Source organism: Corvus brachyrhynchos, unplaced genomic scaffold, assembly GCF_000691975.1.
Source record: "Corvus brachyrhynchos isolate BGI_N302 unplaced genomic scaffold, ASM69197v1 scaffold84, whole genome shotgun sequence".
Classification (NCBI taxonomy): domain Eukaryota; kingdom Metazoa; phylum Chordata; class Aves; order Passeriformes; family Corvidae; genus Corvus; species Corvus brachyrhynchos.
Window position 1 is genome coordinate 1,441,700 of NW_008237434.1, and position 21,984 is coordinate 1,463,683.

Here is a 21,984-nt window from a genome sequence, read left to right on the forward strand (position 1 = left end):
ATTCCTGCGTGGGAAGCCATGGGCTCTGGTTTTGCTCGTGTGTGCTGGGACCGCAGTCTCCTCGGCATGGATGAGCTTTGCAGGGCATGAGCTCATTTTCATGACACTTCACACAGCTGTGTGAGGCTGAACTGCACTATCTTGTCGCCAGCTTTGCGGTCTTCTGAGCTTTTCTGGGGAAGTTATTGTTGTAAACAGGCATGTGCTTCACATATATGGTTTTGTGCTGGTGTTTTTAATGAGGGAAGAACATTACACGCTGCACCAGTAATGTGCCTTGCAGTCGTTACACAGATGGCCGTATCCTCACATGGTCTGGTTCATACCAGATTTACAACTGCGTGTTCATTATTAGATTTGGAGCTGTGCGTGAGTGCTGTTCATGTAGTTGCCTGCATATTTAAAGTCTGCATAGATACAATTCTTCTTGGTGATGCCTGGTAGAAAACCGTGCAGCTTTCTTTACTTAGCAGCTGACACTGGGAAAAAAATAAACCCCAATATACGTGTTGTGAGGGTTTGATTTTCTAAAGCCAGATAAGTAGGATTGGACAAACTTTTGAGGATCTAGAATATTTGCTGTCTCTGCTGGGAAGGGCAGGGGTGCTGAGCTCTTCTGCTGGCTGACTTGTTCTGGATTAAGGAATTTCAGTTTTGACATCCAAATTGGAAAACTGTGGGCTTTTTTGGAGCTGATTGGTGGTTTGTAACCACTGCTACAGCACAACTTATACTTGCATGGGGTAGTTTAGAGATACATACAATCTCCATTGTATCCATTTATTCAGTTTTTATTATTGTTGGCCAGTGCGAAGAGGTGATTGTATTTTACACAAGAAACCAGAATATTTCAGCCTCTCCATGCATAATTCACCACTTGGAATTTTGTAATTATGGTTCTAGTTAAGCTTGCAGTTGGTAACTCCAGAACTTGAACCGTTTGCCTTCTATCTAATGGTTAGAAAATGAGTGTTTAATTGAAAGGTTTAGAGTGACCGATGACTGCTCTTTCTTCGCGGTGTAACAAATGAAGGACAGGCACACAGTTTCCTGACTTGTATGCTCATAGCACTTCTTGGGGGTCATGTGCTGGTGATGTGTACTTATATATTACAGTTAAAGCCCTTTGTAGCTTTGAAGCTGGAATTGCAAGTTTGTCCTCAAACTTTTTAAAGGAAATTTATTAACAGCTTTATTTTTCAAAGCTGATTATGCTTAAGCATGATGAGATTTTGTAGTTCGTGCTATTGCATCTTGACGCACCTCTGTTACAAACTCAGGTTGTCACCTGTTGTGTTCATGGCACTGCCACAAGTGGTAAGGAGTTCTCATGTTTTCACTTGCTGTCCTGCACTACTGACTGCTAAGCTTCTCATGGTTGGTTCCCACTGCCATATTTAGAGGCTTTTCTTAAAGGCAAAAAACATTATATGTAAAAAATGTCAGCCTCCAAACCCCTAAGCCAAACCTTCACTATCTTTTTCTATTTACAGCTGCAATCAACTCCATGTAACCTTAGCATCCACCAGCTCTAGAGCTTTGTTTTCCCGTTTTCTTTAGATCACTGCACACCTACTTGATACTTCTACAATGCTTTTAATTTCAGTTTAAGAACACAATAGAAAGTAGATTTGGAATAACTAAAGGGGAGAAAAAAAAATCCTTGTAATACTGCTTTTTTCCTTACATATTTTGTATTTAAAGAGCAAGTGTGTTTACACAGCTGTACATATTTGTTCCCCCAGTATGTGAACTGTATAAAAGATGGATGATAATGTTTTGTGCCTATGCACTCATGTACAGATTTATATTAACAAATGATGTTTTGCTTTATGACCCCATTTCTCTTTTAATGCTGCATAACTTGCACTTCATAGTTGGCTCAAACTGAGAACAAACCTGAGGAGCTTTCAAACACCTTGGTACTGTTTCTAAAGCAATAGAGAGTGATGAAGTGCAGAATCTAAACATTCACTTTGTTGGATGATGTAAAAGTGAAATTTATTCAAGGATTTGATGAATATAGGCTTACTCTACACCAGTTACTGATACATCAAATTATATTTGTAGAGACAAGAGTTTTAACAGACGATATTTTCCCAGTGCTGAGTGGAATGGCTGTAGGTATTTCCCTTTACTTCACACTGCCATCCCCTTTGAGATGAGCATCCTCCTCTCTGCTACTTCTGTCATGTTAGTCTCTTTACCCAAGAGTCTCTCTGGAGGCCTGGGTTTGCTTCTGGTGCGCCATTGTAAGAAGTATGTGGACAACTCTGAGGGTATCTCCAGAAGGAGAAGTAAAACCTGACCAAGAAAGACCTAAGGCCATTAAGTCTTTCCACCGCCTTTCATGAAGATGAAAGTCTTCAAGAGCATAAAATGTTTTAGTATCTGTTGTGAAATGGTAGAAGTCTTAATAAGTATAAAATCAGTGGTGATACGGGAAGGGAACCTGTAGTGGTCAGTGCCTAAAAGTCATCCATACCCCAGTTGTACAGATTCAAAGGTTGACTTGAAATCACTGTGGTGTAGCTGACTGTGCCTTATGCTGGATGAAATGAGTTGTTTAGACCTTGAATACCTCTAGCGATGGTGTTTCATATAGCTGTTTGCAGAATTTGGGGGCCTCACCAAAAGTCAAAACCAACTTCAGTCTTATTCATCAGACCAGTCTTGTTTCTGACACCAGGTAGCTGCAGTTGTCATGGGGCAAGGTATAGATTTGGTCTTCAGCTGCAGTCCTACTGTGGCATGAACACTGGTGGTTGGATTGACTGGACTTCAGCAGATACTCAAAGCCAGTGAAAGCATTTGAACTTTAAGCCAATGCTCTTTGCAGGCAACTTTGTGTCCCCACATTGGCATTGTCCTTTTCGAAATAGTGCGTGTGGGGAAAACACCACAGGTGCCTCAATATTAAGATAAGGGAACACACATACAGGGTGTGTACATGTCTGAAGTATGGGATTCAGGTCGCAGAGTACAGGGTTTCTGTCTTACAAAAAGATGCACATGAAGCCTACAGTGTACTGTCAGGCTACTGCACATCTTTTCCTAAATTAGTAATTTTTGGTGTTATAAAACTGTCCCTGGTAGACCTGCTCTCAGCTGATGATGTGAGTTCTAGACATACTTTTTCTGTTTTGCCTGAGGAGTATTTAGTTATGAATACTTTTAGGAGGCCAACTTGAACTGTATTTATCATAATAAACACAATGCTGTGAGAAGATGCTGAATTCAGTAAACAATATTCCATATGTCCTACCAGACTTTGAGATATCACTTTTAAAATGAACCAACTGTGAGTGAAGTGACCAATATTCATCCTATGCTAATGCTGTGCAGAGTTCTTTGAGATGTGCATGCTGGGAACACATCCCACAACCTATATTTTTACGCATGAAGCAGCTTCTCAAGTCAGCTTGCTCTTCCATGCTGAGTCCTGCTATCCTGCAAGTAGGAGGGGTATGAATGAATATGTATAGTATGTCGTGTGTGTAGATATGCATTTGTACACAGTAGAAGGAAGCTATTTTAACTTCTAGAACAAGTATATAGTCAGCTGCACGTGTTCAAGCACAAGCAGCTGCAATCTACATCTGTAGCAGTAGCAGTGAAGACCTATGCAGGAGTGTGGAGAGAAATGGGGGGCTGGACCACTTCTGTGAACAAATTTAAGTTGCCCTGAGGATGGATTTGCTTAGACTTACATCTGTCAACTGCTAAAACTAGTTTGAATGTTTTTCCTAAGAAGTTTCTAGGAGAACAATATTCCATATGTCCTACTCAGGAGAATGTAGTAACATGGTTAATATGACAAGTATCTTCACTAGCTTCATGTTTTTCTTGTTAAAGCTTGCTTTTAGCATTCTTCCTCTAATGAAAAGCCAGCTGAAGGTGTTACCTGTACCATAACAAGAAACAGATGAGAGGAAGTGGATAATGCTTATTTGTTGGCTTTTTAAAAAATTAGACCAATTATTTATATAACATGTAGTCACAGATGTAGTCAGGAGTGCAGATAAATCAGGCTTCCTTTTCCCAGAATTTGCACAGAGATCTCTTGAGTTATTATTTCCTTATTTCTCATCTGAAGATACAAAAATACCACAAGCACTGAAGATTTTAACAGGAGTTTAATGCAGCCAAAACAGTAATGAACATCATCTCATACAGGAATTGTTGTTGTTCAGAGACTTAGGTACCCTATTAGCGTCATGTTAGAATTTCTTTGTTAGCTAGATATTGGGAATAAAATTACTTACAGAGGTAACCTTTCTATTTTAGAAATGGGTAGGGGTGAGGTGGAGGACAAGAGGAGTAAGTGATTTCTGACTGGAAAGCCTACTGTTACCTCTTGAGCTGCTTGCTATTGCTTGGTTATCTCATGTTAAATCCCTTTACATAGGATGCCTTGTTTTCGTAAATGTACTGAGGGAAAATTTTGTCCTTGAGTTTTAGGCAGGAGTCACAGAAGGAAAAAAAGAAAAAAACGCATTGAAAAAAGCTCTATAAGTTAGTATTGAGATGACTTCAAGGGAAAGATTGAAAGTGGAGCAGTTGGTCCATCAGTCCAGAAGTCCTGGTGTCTTTCTCATCTAGAAATAGGTGGCTGACATTTTTGTGAATGTCCATTCTTGTGAGGATTCTTCTCAAAGGGTCAAGGGAAAAAATACCAAGCAACTGAAAGTGAAATCAGTCTTGTCTGTCTCTGAGCATGCAGAAATGAGCATTAAATGAACCCTTTTATAAATTTAACCTTAGAACACTCCAGTTGACAGAGATTGGATATCTAAGACTGTGTATCAAAATGGCTGCCAGAAAAAGGAGGGTCCAAGGTAATTTCTAGAAGTTAAGCCTGTCTGTGATAATGACTGTTCTGTGATAGCCACTGCTGATAGAGGTTAAGGGGTGCCCTGCTTTGTCCTGGTGGGAGACAATGCAAGGAATAAACCTTGTCACCATCTATTCAAATTTGCAGAGCGTTAACCCTGAGGTGATTCCTTTATCGTATTGGAAAGCATGAGAGCCTTTATTAACCATAAAGAGGACACACCCTGTGCATGTTGTATTGTGCAGAGGCAAAGTGTGTCTGCCTTAATTGCACTTTTGCTCCTGAACACCCCAGAACCAGGCTGGAGAGTGACAAGGGGAAAATCTGAGTTGGATTTTCCCCTGCTTCTTCAAGGAAAAACTAATATGGCCATCAAAATACATTGAAATACCTGTCTTTTTCTTGTGAAAGCCCACTATTGCAGATAAGGTTACATGCAGAAATTTTCCTGCATGCTAGTTGGGAACAACAGCAGATAAGTTGGAGCCTGCAGCTAAGATGAACGTGTTGGAGTGTCTATTTACAAATCAAATATTGGCCTGGCATGGTCTGCCCTGGCAGCAGAGCTGTGTGTGCACTAAAATTAAAGAGGAGGCTGGAAAGGGAGACATTCCTTGTGTTCTGGCATGGTAGCCAGCACAACTACAGTAGCACATTGTGCACTGGTGGGTAAGAGCTCAACAATAAGGGACTGGAAGAGACCACTTTCCATAGAGAGGTTTTTAGAAGGCTGAATATTATCAAAATAATTTTACAAAGCTATGTAATCTGAAAAGCAACTGAAGTGACTGCCCTTGATCTACTGCCAGACCTCATGGGGTATTGCTTTCCACAGGCTGCTGCAGCACACTCAGCCATGTTACCCCATCCCATAATTTTTTTTTCTGCCATAACCGAGCTTACTATTTGTGCTGATTTGAAAGTTAAGCATGCTCTCAAGTAAGCAGAGGGAAAAGTGATTTTACTGTTGCTATGTGGCAGAATGGCCAAATGCTTGCATGTATTTTTGGGGTGGTAGGGAGTGTTTAGACTTTAAATTCTAGCCAAGGGTGTTCAGGTTTCTAAGCTTGCCTCTGTGCCTGGCAGCAGCTCCTCTAGTGTTGTCAGCCCTGCTGCCAGGGATGTTGTGATGTCCTGGAGGGGACAATATGGCAGCCTATTAGTCTGAACCTCTCAGATTCATTTAAAGTCAAAGACTTTAAATGTTGGTGAAAGGTCCCCAATGCATGGAATATTTTCTCTTTTCAAAAAAAAAAAAAAAAAGTGATGTCCTCGACTTCTCCTCCTGCCTTGCAGTTTGGAGCAGTAAGTTAGCAGAAAGGTGCTGTTTTTAGTGCTTCCAGGAGCTGTGCTGGTGCAGAAGCCTGTTCTCCACATTCAGTGTCCATGTTTTATTTAGAGCTTTTGACACATTGCTTATTGGGAAGTTTGCTTCTAGTTTCACAGAGGAAGAGGGTGGTTTGGGCTTTTGCATTTGTTTTCCTGGCATTTTACATGTTTCTCCTCTCCTCTGCAGTGCTGTGCTCTGTGTCTTGTGGTCTTTATTCATAATTCAAGAACCCATCTTTCTAGTGGAATATGTGCAACCAGGCCCACCTTTATTCAGTTTACTCATGTCTGAAGGCCATAATGCTGAGCACAGCTCTGCTGTGCTTTATTAGAGGGTTTTGTCTGTCATGCTTCTGATTCTCCACCCTGCTCCCCTGCTTTCAAGTATCTGGGTGAAGAAAATCATGTAGCCAGTGTTGTCTTGTGTTTTTCTGGCTTCAAGGCTTCTGCCATATGACCGTTTAAGCATGCTGAGCTGTTTCCATCTCCCTGAAACCAGGCATCAGGGGGTGTGGTGTATGTAAAAATACGTGGTTATAAGGAAGTGTGTGTTAGGTGATTTCTAAGGCTTTTGCTACTGCATTTCTCCATCTTTCTCGTTTGTGTTCATCCTATGTTCCCTTGCACGGAGAAGCTGCTCTTGTGTGGTCACTGACCTGGCATCCTGATCTTCCTATTTGCTCCCTTCTCTGACCTGGTTGTGATGCAGCTTGTCCCTAAACTCTTTTGTAGCGATTTTTTTGGATGGCTTTCATTATGCCCCTCATTTTGCAAGCACATCTAGTACTTATTGCTTCCACAGTATCTGGAGACTTCACCAATGTCCCTTCCTACAATGCATAGACCAAGTTCCCTCCGAAATGTCTCCTGGCCTCTCCTGCCTCCCTCTTCACGTCCATCCTGAGAAGAGCTGGTAATGGCTGGCCACTGGTCCCTGTATCCATCCATCCTCCCCAGCCTCCCAGCTAAGCTACACCTCCTTCAGCACCTGGGCTGCCTGATCTTCATTTTTGATGTCCAGGCACCCCTTGCCTACAGCTGCAGGCTCTCCTGGCTGCCCTGGTTTGGTGCTGCTTGTCATGCCCAGCCCCTGACCTCATGTTAGAGGGGAGCTAATGCTCTAGCAGTCTCCTACTATTGCTCTCTGCATTTTCTTGCTATCCTTAGCTCTGAATAGAGTGTTCATTCTCATCCAGATGCTATGAGCAAGGATTTCAAGAGCTGTGGCTCCCTAAATATTCAACAGGCAAATAACCAAGATTTCTTAGTTCCTCTTACACTGCCTCCTCTTTCTTTCCATGTCAATAGCAAAGCACTGAAGTACTCTTCCCCTCAGTACCTAAAAATCTAGTTCCCCTTCTGTTGGGTTGAGTATTTAGCTATGAATCAGTGAAAAATCAGAATGAAGTATGCATTCATACAGGCGTATACTGGGATTTACACTCCTACTTCCCTTATTTTCAACAGTGCTGGCTTTTTAAATGTCAAAAAATTTAAATGCTAAGATTTTTTTAAGGAGAAGGAGTTGTTTTGACAAGAGAAGATAGTTTATTGTACAGTAAGTGCAAAAGTGGTAAATGGCATACAACTTCTTCATGCTCTGCAGTATTCTTCACCTTTACTCTTAAATTTTACTGCTATGGATTGTTTTTATTAATGTTCAGGGAAACATTGCTGTAGAGAGTTACAGTACTTTTTGCAGAGGATAGCTTGTGCAGCTACTTAGGGAACAACAGTGAAACACAACTTGAGTCACTTATTCAAATATTTGCAGTGCCTGTTCAGAGCATAAGAAAGAGGTTGCATCAAAACTGAGTGTCCAGTCTTCTGGAAAACAGCAGGTTTGTGTGGAGGATTTTTCTTACAACCAAGTGTATCAGTCGGGGGAACCAAACTGCTCAGATGCTTGCACAAGGATGACTTTTGCAAAGGACAGCTCTGCTGAATAAAAGAAACAGTAAACACCCCAAAACCATATATCACCCACATTATTTAATATTTCCTCTCTCCTCTATGAATCCCAATGCTTGTAAGGAATGAGGGTAGGTTTTTTTTTCAGGTCTGTACAACTATAGAGTAATAATTACTGCAGAGTGAGTGCAATGGTGTAAACTTTCCTGCTTTGTGATTGCATTTCTTCTGTTTTCCCTTTAAATTAGGGAAAACATTCTAATTTTATTAATAATGAGGTTGAGCAATAAACTTCAAAGTTTGAGAGCTTGCTGGAGACTGAATACATTTTGCAAGGCTGCAAATGGAAAACTCTTTCACTACTTTGCAGAAGGCCCTGAATGCAAGTAGATGGAAGCAAAGATCATTCTTACACCCTATGTGTAATTAACTTGGTTGACTGTGGCCTTTCTCCTTGAATTGTTCCAGTCATCTTACTCTTCATTTGATTTCTCCTTCAAAACTGACTCTTAAAAGTAGTTCATCGGCCATAAGCTGTCAGCTAATACTTAGCATTCACACTCTGAATTGTTTTGTTTTGGTGTATATAGGTCAAATGGTATTAACACAGTGCATCTCTTGAAATCTTAATTTCTAGTTTAGATAATTGCATACAAAAGTTTGTGGTTATTTGTAAACATCCTCTTAAACCTTACCTGCCAAATTAGTGCATGGGTTGGCCTTAATGCTGGGATTCTTTAAGGTAGGCTTGAAAATCTCGTAGGTCTTGGTAAATTTGTGTTTAACAGAATTTCATTATAATATTTCTTTGAGGGGGGTTTTAGTAACTTTGTTTTGAGTATTTAAAATACGTACATCTTCATTTTTATGGCTATCTTGAGTGATTAGGTAGCTAATAGATTGTGTTTTACTAGAGAAATCTTCTGCACTCAAATCCTATGTTTCCCCTTTGCTCCAAGGTTCATGTTTTTGAAGTCTGAAGGCTTTGACAGCATGTAATTGTTGTTGTTTGCAAAGCTCTCATCTCTGTGTTAGCGCTGTGGAGACTTTTACTGTGGATTTCATTTCAGTTCAGTTCTGCAGCTCACGTAACTCAAGCTCTTGAAGGTGGTGTACTTGTTCTACCAGGATCACTCCTCCTTGCTATAAAGTGCATGTAACTTCTGCTTTTGTTTGATCCCAGGCTTCAGTTCTTCAGTCTTGCTACAACTCCTCTCTGCTTACTTTTTTTCAGCGCCCAGTCCTCACAGTAGGGACTGGGTAAGGTTGTCCTCTTTCCTCCCTTGTCCCTGGAAATAGCCATAAAAACCAGGAGGGGTGGGTTAACAAAAAAAGGAAGAAGTGTTCTCCAGCTGCGGGGATTGACTTGTATAATTTCAGGTATAGCTGTTACAACTCCTTGTGTAACTGGGCTGCCCCATGAATTATGGGACAGCTACTGATGGTCTGCACTCAGGGACAGGGGTTTTGTCAGGCCATCATAGCCAGGGAGGTGAGGTACATGATGTGCACTGATGGCTCGAGGGAAAGTTTTGGATGAGGATATCTAGCAGTTGCAGCCCTTGTGTCTGTAAGCCCTGTAAATGCAGATAAAAATTCCCTCCCTTCAGCAGCCTCTTGTATTTCAGAACCTCACTGTTTAGAGGCCAAACCTGGGAAGTCTGGTCCACAGCAGTGCTGTCCCTTAGTAGAACTGCTGGGAAACCAAAGGCATGGCATGAATCCTATGGATGCCCATTTTAAAAAGGGAGAAGGGGAATCTTATAACTCCAGAAAAATGCTTCAATCTTTTTATAATTTTTCCTGGTTATAAAGAGATTCAAGATATTCATGAAGTGGTTGTTAAGGACTTATCTTTTTCCTGAAAGCTTGTCATTTTGCATCTTGTGCACAGTGGAGGGAACGTCTCAGATGTGATCTCCATTTGAGTTATAATATACTTCCTTTTTATCTGCACTAATCTGTGAACTAAATCCATTTTACAGGATTTTCTTCTGTGATTCCTTCTATCATATTTGGATAGTTACACGCAGATCTTAGAAGAAATTCTTAATGTTAAAATATGGGACAACCTTCCCAAGAAATATTTCCCTGGTACCAAGCTCTGACTTGGCTCTGTTTCTACAAAGCACAGCCATATCTGTACCGGGGGAATGCTTTTCATACATGTGGCCCCTTCTTGAAATCATGCCTGTGCCCTTGCGGAGAGATTTCTTGGAATTTGTAATTGTTGATAGGTTCCAAAAGATGATTTGAAAATGGTTTTTCTTTTTTTTTTTTTTTTTGTCTGACAGATATTTGTTATAACTGCAGGATTCCAGCTTAACAGAAGGTATTTTTTTAAATGCACAAACTATTATTGTGCTGAAACTAAAAATATCAGGCTAGCACCAGCCTTGTAGAGCAGTAATGAAGTGGCATCAAGACTTTTAAATAGCTACAGAAAATAGCTTTTAAAAGTGCTATTTTTGCACACACAGACAAAAGAGAGTAAAGTGTATAGGAGAAATACAATTTTCCCTGATAAAGCTTGCAATTAAAAAGAACACATTTTCTGTAATGACATGGAGGTAGCAAAATTGAGAGGACTGAAAGGTTGAAGGGGAAAGAGAAAACATAAACACTTCTGTTCTAGTTTTCATGGCCCGGAGCAGGACATTGCGGCTTGCACAGTCAAGCTGAGCCACAGTCTTCCTGATGGAGACCAGTGCTTGATGCCTCCACAGGAAAGTGTCAAAACTGCCAGTAAGGCACCAATTGTATCTTGGTAGTCTTGTGAGTAAAGAAAAAAATCATCCTTTATCCCAGTGTCTTTTCCAAACATTCTTTTAAAATTTGCTGGTTCCCTTGCTTTTGTGCAGTCTATCATTTAATCAGGGTTGGGTAATGAGTGCTCACTGGATAGTAATGCTTTTATAACTTTTTTTTTTCTTCCCTTTGGCAAACTACAAATGACATCGTAGAAGTAGCAAAGAGTGTTTCCACTTAAACTGGCCGCCTCAGTTCGAGAGGAGGCAGATGAACACGAGCTAGTGTTGCTGCTCCATCCTACTACGTTTCACAACACCCATCTGCCAGCCCGGCATGTGATCCTTCCCTCATGCCGAGCCACAGAAATGTCCTGGTAGCCCGTCTGCCTGAGGAGGAGGGGGCCCCAACAGCACCCGCAAGGAGATACTGGGAGTGGGGATTAGCTCCATAAAACAGCAGTCCCTGCCTTTAAGGACCAATCAGTGTGACAGTGCTTTTTAATTTTCTGGAAATAAGGATGGATACTGAATCCAGGAGCATTAGTGCTAACCTGGTTCATAAACTCCAATGTTATCTGAAACTGCTTTTGAAGTTACACCTTTAGCGTGAAGAGAGGGGAGATTAATGAAGTATTGTAGCAGATACTGTGAGGTGCTTAATTGCATTCAGAAAATGCTGCATAAATACTTATTCTATGTTTTCAAACTTGTTTTCATTTAATTTAGATGAAGGGTGAATAGAAGCTGCCAATTTGGCCATCTCTACATGATTCGTTATTTCATAATACCTATATCATATTCCCTCTCACTCCTTTCCAAACTGAATTATCCTGCTCCCTTTAATCTCTTTGTGAAGGAGGCCACCCATGCATCTAATAAGTGGGGTTTTTTTTCTTTTCTCTTAAACATTTCTCAAGTACTTTTTTTAGCCTTGCAGACCATTTAATGCCATTTGTCAGCCTTGATACTATGATTTTTCTTTCTCCATCTCATGCATCCTTAGCATAATGCACACTAATCTTTCTTCCTTATCACACATTAGAGTGTCTATTTCCAGCTTAGGGTGTAATGTGGGAACATGAAAGCACATGAGAACTTTCTGTGTGCTGTGTTCTGTACCTGGGCTAATTTTATAGCCCAAAAATTTCTTTTGAAATTTCTTCTATTTTCAGAGCTTCATTAGAATATTCTCTCCATGAATTTTTCTATTGTATGAGTTATTTCAAAAAAAAAAAGGAGAAAGAGGGAGTTTTGATAGTGATGTTATCTGTAATGATTTACCATGTTGCCTATTCTTGTTGGATTCCTTTTTTTTTTTTTTTTTTTTTTTCACAAACCAACTTTCTTCTACTGGTAAATCATGGTAATTACACTTCAAGCAATTTCTGACTTAGCAGATTCAAGGCATTCCTTTTAAATGTTGTTCTTTAATATTAGTGTGGTCTTAGAGCATTTAGTCCTCTTTCTGTTACCTTTTTTTAAAAATATACACAGGGGTATATGTGTATATATAAAACTTTAAATGGTCCAGCAGTATTATCTGGAAATACTTAAACACGTGGTATGCGGAGTTAGTTATAATAGTTGTACTCACAGTTGCATGTGATGTTTTACCTGAGACCTATTTTCAGTTGCTTTCTACCTTTTGCCTAATTTGAAACACCAAAATTGAAATAATCCACAATGTCTCTTACTTCCTTATTTTTTTTTAATTGAGCATTTCAAAAATCCCATCATGACAGCAAGGGAAATAGGGATCTAGTGTTTGCTCTTAGCACTGTAGGGAGGGACACTGGCTGGGGCCAGAGGGTGGCTCTGCTGTCACTAACAAGTCCAGCCTGTGCAGTTGAGATGACTAGTCCCTAAGAGCTGTGACCCAGTTATTCGCCATTCACACACTTTCTTAATTTTTTAGCAAGTTGAGGACTTTCAGGAAGACAAACCCTTTTGGTTAGGGGAATTGAATGTTGCCATGGCAAACTGAATCCTGCACGTTCTGGTCTCTGGTGCTGTGCTAACTTCCCTAAGCAGAAGTTGCTCTTAGTTGCTAACAGTGTCTTCAGCTTGTCTTGTGATGAGCCTGAGGTCTTTCTTGCAGAAGTGCCGTGTTCTCCTTACTACCAAAAGTGGCTTTGAAGCTGCCCTTTGAACATGCAGACGTGCTGAGCACTATGGAAAATCAAGCCCTTGGTGTCCAAATTGGTCACTCAATTAGTAGTTCCTTTGACAATTTTGTCTTTGTTCTCTGTGGTTCAGCATTACATTCTTAAAACCCTGGTAATGCCACCTAAACAGAATTGTATTATAGGGTAAACTTGTTATTAGTTTTGAACATTTGGATATAACTGTAAGTTCCCAGGAGAAGAATTCACTGCAGGGTTTGTATGGGATGCGGTAAATATGCCAGAGTTATTGTTTTCAGGCGCTGCCTTTCTGGTGTGTGCAAACAATGACTTCAGCAGCTTCCAGGCTTATTTTTCTGATTCTTCCAAACTATGGTCATGGTTTCATGAGACAGTAAGCTGGGTTTTGGAGGGCCTACAAGATGAAAAACACCATCACCACATGCTGCAATGCATTGAGCCATTGCAGACTGGCTTTGCCTATTCAAATGCCTTCACGAGTTTTTGGAAAAAGAACTGTGTCCTGGCAGACCATGTGCTAAATTGGCTATTCCACGTCCGTGCTGCTTTGCCTTTACAAGGAACGATCATGATCTGAACTTTTTGGTGAAAATGGGCAAAGTGCTGTGTTTGGGCTGTGGAGGGGTGGCAGTCATGCAGAGAGGCTGCCCAGGCTGGGACATGTGCTGGATGACCTGGAGCTGAGTTCACCTGTTCACCACAGTCTCCATTCAGGCAATGCAGCGTTATCCAATTACAACTTTCAAAAATAACTGCATCCTCAGGGATTTGTTAGGGGCTTCTTCAGTTTAATTTTCCTTGCAAAGCCATGCTAGCTGGGACCCTTGATGGGATGTCAGGCTTTTTTTTTTTTCTTACCAACCAAAAAATAATGCTGAGCTGAAGGTTGTTTGAGGACCCTTTTTGCCATGGTCAGTTGTTGGCAGCTGGTGCGGCTCTGAGAGGAACAGCGCCTCTGCCAGGGTAATGTCACACCTCGAAGTCACAAAATGCCAGGTCTGCTCCTGCTGCACTGCAAATTCTAGTACACCAGGGCCTGGTAGGGGCCACATCAGAGTAGTTAGGTTCAATTAATAGAATTAATGGGAAATGGCATTATGGTGCGCTTTTTGTGGACTTAAATATACCAAGAAATTACTTGAAATATGTAGATGGCAATAGTGGTTCATCCAGGCTTAGTATCTGTGATATCAGCACTGTTCTTTACCTACTCCCATTCTCCTTTCCTTACCTGGCTCTTTTGTTTTTCTTCCTGCTTTCCCCACCTCTCCCCTGTTAAATCAAAATCTTATTGTTAGTTTGTTTGTTAAATCACATTGTGCACTCAAATCTTTGCAGCCAAATATTTCTGTGGGGTTTTTTTTTACTGAATGACCCTAATACTTCTGTCTCTTTTAGACCCTGCTATTTATGATTTCAGTTGTGTTGTCTAATTTTAATTCCTCGTCAACATGACACAGGAGTCATGGAAACAAGGGGGTAGTGATGGTCTAATGGATTTGGTCTACATGAGTGGAGAAAATAACTCCAGGTTCTACAGCACCACTGTGAAGTTCCTGTTGCTAAGTGCATGTGTGAGAGAGAAACAATATGGATAACTGTGCTTATGGACCAGATGTCTTGAGACTAATTTGCTTACAGTGTACGGCAGAAGTCCTACAGCACTATAAGATGTGTATGAAATTATACGATATGTGTATGAAATAGTCTGCTCTGAAAGTGCAGGAAACAACTGCTCTGATTTGTTCAAAAGTGCTACTTCTAAACCCGTGAAATCTGTTTGAGAACTGTGGTATTTTAACGTGTGCATCAAGCTCTCGGTTTCACTGAAGAGTAATGTTTCCTTCTTTCTTTTTTCTATGTAAAGCAGCCTCGATCTGTGGGACTTGGTGTAGGGTAATGCTGTTTATAATGAAGTCAGAATTGGCTTTTAGAGCCTGATGAATGAAAGTCCACAGCATAAGACTGCAGCTTTTTGTGAGAGAGACATCTGTGCTATAACAAGAGCAGGAGACCCAATTTAGACAACTGCTAGAAGGAGAGCTCAAGAAAAGGAAAGACCTTTTTTTCTAGCTTAGATTAAATATTTGTACAAATAAACTTTTCAGCTGCTCATCAGAATTGCTGCTGCACCACCAGCTTGGCTTTGAATTTTGTTCTGATTGCCCAACAAGGCTGTACACGAAGAGTGTTACGGAAGAGCAGCTCAAACAAAACATGTTTGTTTTGCAGCACAACTAGAGGCTTTGGGCTAGAGAGAAAAATTTGGGGAGAGGGAAAAGATAGTGAGGGACATATGAAGAAATGAAAGATGTGAATAGAAACTGACTGTTGCAGTAAATACATGTGAAGCAAGAAACAGGTGCAGGAATTGAGTTCTGCATTTTGAAAGTGAGTTACAATAGAGGGTCTGGCTTTTGAATATAACTGCAATGACTTATCCCAACTGGATCAGCTGGTTAATTTAAAAGTGTTCTCACTCATGAAGCCTGCTCCTCACACACACACATATACCTCGACTGCTGCTGATCTTTTCTTACTAGTGCATTTTAAGTACAGTCTAGTTAAAAGACTACTTCTGTGGTGTTGATCACACTTAAAATCCTGCTGCACAAGGCTGATGGTGATGAAAATTCAAGCTTCTCCTGAAGACAGCACTGTAGAGAGCAAGTGTCTTTGACAGAAGAGGTTTGTTTCTCATTTTGGTTAAAGCAACCTGCAATCCTTTGAGGAAACTTCTCATAAATCTGTTCAGTAAAGCAAGTCTTTTAAGAATATGGGAACTCAAATCACTTGGATTAAAGCCCAGATGGACACTGTCTCTGACTGAAATGGCTCAGAAGAGGATTAAGGAGCAGCATAAGTGGAGATCTCCGGCTGAAGGGGGGTGTGATGCTGAATATGCCATTCTGGGTTGCTCTTCAGCATTAGCAGCAAAGCAGCCTTTGGGTTCTTAGGCTTCTAGGAGTAGATGCAAGAGATAGTACGTTGAGAAATTTCTGATGGCTGATCAGAAACATGCTGAAAGTAGTTTTTAGAGATAATGAATCTTTAAAAAGTTGCATGGATTCAGCTTTACAGCATTTCTTTTCCTAGTGAGGATGGTGACTTTAATATGTGGGTCTCGTTATAAAGGTATGCTTAGCCCAGAATATAAATTTAATATAGAAATACCTTACAAAATATTGATTAATTATTATTAAGCAAACTGTTGTGGTACCTCTGGCAGTCTAGCATAGCTATTTCCCTGAATGAGTAAGGATGAAAAGGAAATTCTGTTTTGAAGTGATGCAGCTTTGGGGCAGAGTGGCCATGAGCTGGTGGTCTGCACAGTTCAAACAGCAACTAAACACATTGGCTCATATTGTGGCACAGTCTGCTGTGTAGAAATGCACAGGTGTTGGCATACTGTAGGGACAAAGGAATTGCTTTATCAGACTAATGAACTCTTTGGTATCCTATTTCAACTAAACATCTCAGAAAGGATCTCTAAGCCAGGAAAAGCTTTGCTTTTAAACCCCTGACCCCACCTGAGATTCTGTTCACCCACTGGTTTCAGTGGATCCCTTAAGCAGTCTGTGGAAGAAGGTTTTCCTCTAATCGCATGCTGTGGCTCTCCTGGCTTGTGTGAGGTACAGCTGCAGACCTGCAAGACCTCACAACTCTCCCACTTGTCTGTGCCAGTGTTTAATTGTCTTAAAAGGATCTTCCACAGATTTTAAATTTATTTTAATCCCCTGGAGCATCTCTGCTTCAGTAATATTTAACAAATTTCAGAGTAAACATTTACAGTTTCCAATTGTTGGATCCGAGGAGTGGCAGAAAAATTATATTTTAGGGGATTGAAAACGCAAACTCTCAGACTAGGCTAATCTCTACTTGTAGAATGAGAGGACAATTAACAACTTGTCTATGAAAACAAAACATTTGCCAAGAAAACTTTACTAGAGTCTCTACTAGAAGGATGGGGAAATTCTGCAGTTAGAAGCACTAATGCATTGCTCAAACTTGGCGAGCACTGCATTTTCTTTTAAATACCTTTGAAACATCTATGTGCAGTTTAAATTTTAGTAGGTGGTAAAGAGTGCAAATTGTACTGATATAAGTTGTCTTTAGGTTTGGGCACATAAACTGCAGTTTATCTTAGAAATATCTTTTACATTGTAGTAAAAGTATGTGGTACATGGATAGATGATAATTCAGGAATTTTAATCTCATGAGGATGTAGACTGAATTTTACATTTTTAGGGACTGGGGTTTTGTGCACACTCAATTGCTGGTTATAGCAAAGGGAAGTGTACTGCAACGGGAAGCTGCACAGATGCTTTTTATGCCTACTGCCTTCCTTCTGTCTTTGCTTCCGTGTTTCCTTCCTTTCCCAAAGGGGTTTCTTCTCTTTCTCACTGACATTTGCCCTTAAGAGACTAGCTGAAGAAATGTCACTTTGGTTACAGAAGAGATTGCAAGCTTACTTTTTTACTTCTTGGTGTAAATTGTGAACTTTTCCAGCATCAGTTTAATTTCTGTGACAAAACATTAGGATGCAATACACCATAATGATGCACTTGTGTCTGTGCTAGTTACTGCCACAGTCACCATTTTCTGCAACATTATTTCTCACCAGGAAGAAAATAAACTCTATACCATGTGAATTTTAGAAGTGGTACAACTGTGGGTGTGTTAATTCTTTTACTGGAATACTCTGACACCTTGATTTTTTTCCCCAGAAATTTGTGTTCTTCCCCCTTCTTCATCCTCCATTTGACTAGAATAAAACAACCTATGCAAAATAAAATGACTTAATTTAGATTTCTTTTGCGACTTGTCAGATGCATTTACCTGTTTCTTCCTAGCTTTCTACTAAAGGAAAAATTAATTGTGACTTTCAAATAATGGTGAAGATACTGTTGTGAGTGGTTCCTCTGGAATGGGGATCTTTGAGAAATCTGTCAAAATCATTGTGGAACAGCTCTTCATGTGGTGGTTATTCTTGTTCCCTTCTCTACACAGGCAATTCCCCACTAAGGGAGAAAATAACATTTTTATGTACAGCCTAAGTGTGTTGGGAGGAAAAAATTCCAACAACTCCATAAAGTGACAAAGTTAGGTATAGGTTCTCAGAATAAGTGGAGAAAATTTTGTTTCAGATTTGCTCTTCTCTAATTCTTTCTGCCTCTTCTTTAGCCCACTCTTAGAACAGGTGACTTGGAGTTTTATTTTCAAAGTTTGGAACATACAGTGCAGTGTGACTTCTTGGAGTTATACTTTGTATTTTCCCACTAATGAAGTTTTAAATGCAGATTTTCTGATGTGAGAGAGAAAATAAACAATGTATCTTTGTTCTTCCTGGAATAATAATTTCTTCCTTGTTGGAGCAGCTGTCTTAAATGATCTGTGTCCTCATACCATACTTTTACAAATTCTGGTGCTTTTAGAGACTTTTTGTTATGTTAATCTGCTTTGAAATTTAAATCTGTCATTTCTTTTACGTCTTATAGGTGCTGGATAGTTTGTTAGCTCAGTATGGAACTGTGGAGAACTGTGAGCAAGGTACATTTTCTACTCTCAATTTGCTTTTAAATTTGTAGTGGGAAGTGGGTGCACACTGAACTTACCCTCCTTCCTTTGCATTTTTCTTTCTAGTGAACACTGACACGGAGACTGCAGTTGTAAATGTAACATATGGCAATAAGGACCAGGCTAGACAGTAAGTATCTTATTTAGTTGTTTCTGTCATCTAACTTGCATTTTGGAGTTCACGTTGTTGTGACTGTATATGCAACTTTGCTTCTGATCACGTCACCATTTTAACAATAAATTAAGCATTGACTTTTAAGAAAGTCTGGTGCAATTCACCTTAATTTACTATTTTTTTATCATCAACTTTCCTTTCACTTTGATAAAAAGTAAATCAGTAATTTCAAAAAATGCAAAAATTGTATAAATTTTTGTATATTGGGGAGAGCAGAATGTTAATTTACCAGTGAGAGGATGGAAGTTACTGTGAAATGATTTTTTTTAGCTATGTTTTTAGTGATACCCTCTTGCAGCATTCATTGTTCTGTCTGCTTCTTAACAAACAATCACAGCAAAATAACAGAAAAAAAAAAAAATAAAAGAATGCAGCTGCTAACCAGAAGACCGGGCTTTTCTATTAGAAAATTTAATGCTGCTTCCAAACACACAAAAGGTGTAATCTGTATACCTAAAATAATTTATTTGGTATTTTTGAAATTTAGGCCACATATTTTAAGCTTCCTTATATCTTCAGTAATTGAGAATTTTTAATCTACGTATTAAAATTTTAAAATACAATGTTTTACTTAATCAGTGATCACACATACTTTTCCTTTAAAAATCTGTATTATGTATTATGCTAAAGGTTGAATTTTGCTTCGCTACCACAAAAAAAGGACTTGTGTGGTCTTTAAGTTTTAACCTGGTGACATAAACATACTTCCCCTCTTTCTAGTCATAGCAGGTCAAACAAAACCGAACTCATGGAATAGCCTACAATGATCTTTTTATTTTAACTTTGAAATTTCTGCCACCTTGTGGCAAACTAAAATCAGCAGTTAAGATGCAGAGCGTGCTTATGGTATGCATTAATTCAAAATTACAAATGAAATAATATTTGTACATATAATTAAGTAATTATGATCTGTGCGTAACTTGAATGCAACACATGTATTTAATCTTTCGAAGCATTAGGTTACTTGTAAGTGTATTATAAACAAATGTGATGGGAAAGTTGTGTCAGTGGTATCTCCTGTGTACGCTGGAGCTGAAGGAAAAACAATGTTTTCCTTGAAATCACTATTGAACTTGCTCAAAAGCTGAATTGTTCTAACAAGTTCTTCAGGTCCTTCTGTTGCTTTTGATTCTGTTGCACAGCAATTAAGAAAGGCTGAATTTCTAGTTCTGAAGAAACTTATGGCGCAGTGTTACAGATTAATACTACATGTGCCAGTTCCTCCTTTGAAAATATAAGAAGGAAGTACCAAAAATACCATGGAAAGAAGCATGATATACTTTTTTGAGCTGTCTGTCATCTGTGATGTGGGTTTCTGGGCTTGCATACTCCCTTCTGAAGCTGAAAACAGTTTATCCCCAAATTGTACTGGCTAAATTTTATGGTCAATCCTGAGGAAATGCTGGGATAAGCAAAGACTATGAAAAAATGTCTAAGATATGATTTCTTATGCAAAAACCCCTAAATTGTGACAGTAACTGAAAGCCTCTTGAGTTTGAAGCAGGAGAATTGGCATCCAGCATGGATGTTGTAGGGGAGCTGAAGCAATACAAGTTGAATGGTGGCAGTTTAGTTCCTTGGAATATGTAGGGCAAGTGGAGGAGCCTTGATTTGCATGTGCAAATGGTTTCATAAGGACACAGGGTTTTCTAAGCAGGTAAGTCCATATTATGTACAAAAAATGCTAGCTCAGAGTGTCGGAGTTTGGGAGGTGACCTTGCAACTGTTTAGAAACCCCTAGGAGAAGTGCCTAGATGGAGGTATTTTTAAGGAAAAAACTGTGAGGAATTGGAATGAAGGGTCACTGCAGGACCTGCATGTGTGTGGCTTTTCCATAGTGCCTGCCGTGCTGTTTCAGTGAAATGGTTTTCCCAGACATGACCCAGCTTTGCTGCTTGGAGCTGGCTGTGGTGGACAGCAATGGCAGTGGAGAGGGAGCAGTGTGTGAATGCTGATAGCTGATAAAGGCAGTGCTGGTCATCCTATGAAGGACATGCACTAACAAGAACTTTATTAAAAGCTGGTTAGAGTTGTCAAGAGTCAGTAGCTGGTAACAAGCTTTGTAGTTTGGAATTTAGCTGTTTAGGGTAAATGGTGCTCTTTGCCATGACTTTTGGATCAAACACCATGACACAAAGATTTCTATGCTGCCACATATAGTGGGTCCCTAGTTCTAGTTGCTCTTCTTCTGCACTTTTTGCAATGCATGAGCTATCCTCACAGTAGTGTTGGCTGACAGAACATGCTAAATTGGCTACTTCGCTGCTGGATATCTGTATGGCATTGCCATGACTGCTGGAGTGTGTACTTGCAGTGTGTGGTGGAGGTGCTGCAACATAATCTGGAGATACTTTTGATAAGCAGTTCTAAGCAGGTGTGGTATGCATTGCTTGGAGGACAGTACTTCTGAACAAAAAGTGTGGCTCCAGCCAGCAGGGAAACTGAGCTGCCTTCTGTCTTGCAAATCTAGGTAGTTGTGGCAGAGGTCTTTTCCTCTAGGCTGGTACTACAGTTGTGGCACATTCAATACAAGTCTGCATCCAAAATTAACTTGGAAAATTTAATCATTGAAGATTGCTGCAGTCTTTTTGAGAAAGAAGTCTTAGAGCACAGAGCACCCAAAATCTGAGGTGTGCACAGCTCCTGACTTCTAGGTGGGACAGTGGTCTGTGTCTTTGACTTGTTGTAGCAATGCCTCTTTCCTATCTGCAGAGGCATAGCCTGTCTCGCCAGAAAGAGCAGGATGATGCCTCTGGCCAATGTGGCCAGAGCAAGGGACCCAGCACAGCAGATGAGGTGCTTTCTGGCAGCCCAGGAGCATTGTGGAGGGGGGTGTGCTGCAATCATAGAGCCATTCGTGGGCCTTGGAAAGCCCCCTTTGCTCTCTGGGAGTGTGGGTATCAAAGAGGAGGCTGGCACTCCCAGGTCTGACACCACATCCCTCCTCTCCTCTCCTGCAAGCCCCTGCTGCTCTCCTTCCCAGACCCTGGAGAGGGCTTTACAAAGCATGTGCACTGCTGTGGCATAGGCAATTATTGAATATTGTGGTGGGTTGTAGAACATTTGGAAGAGACGAGAGGGCAAGGAACAGAGCCTGGAGCCTGTGGTTTACCCTGCACAACCCAACTAGCTGCATGCAGGTGCTGAGGCAGCCTGGGACATGCTTGCCAAAAGACAGCCCCTCTTCTCCCAGCATCAATCCCCGACTGCAACCAGCAGGACATGCTGACTGTGTCCTTGTGACGTGCTGACACCAAAATTACA

The 21,984-nt window shown here is 40.4% G+C and overlaps 1 protein-coding gene across 1 annotated transcript in view; it reads left to right on the forward strand.

Annotated features, from left to right (window-relative positions):
- IGF2BP3 (insulin like growth factor 2 mRNA binding protein 3) overlaps positions 1–21,984 on the forward strand; it is a 111,961-nt gene that overhangs the window by 51,355 nt on the left and 38,622 nt on the right. Inside the window, exons 6-7 of the mRNA XM_017731188.1 lie at positions 18,467–18,518; positions 18,612–18,675. Of these exons, the coding sequence (XP_017586677.1) occupies positions 18,467–18,518; positions 18,612–18,675 (116 nt within the window). The remainder of the gene's footprint in view (positions 1–18,466; positions 18,519–18,611; positions 18,676–21,984) is intronic.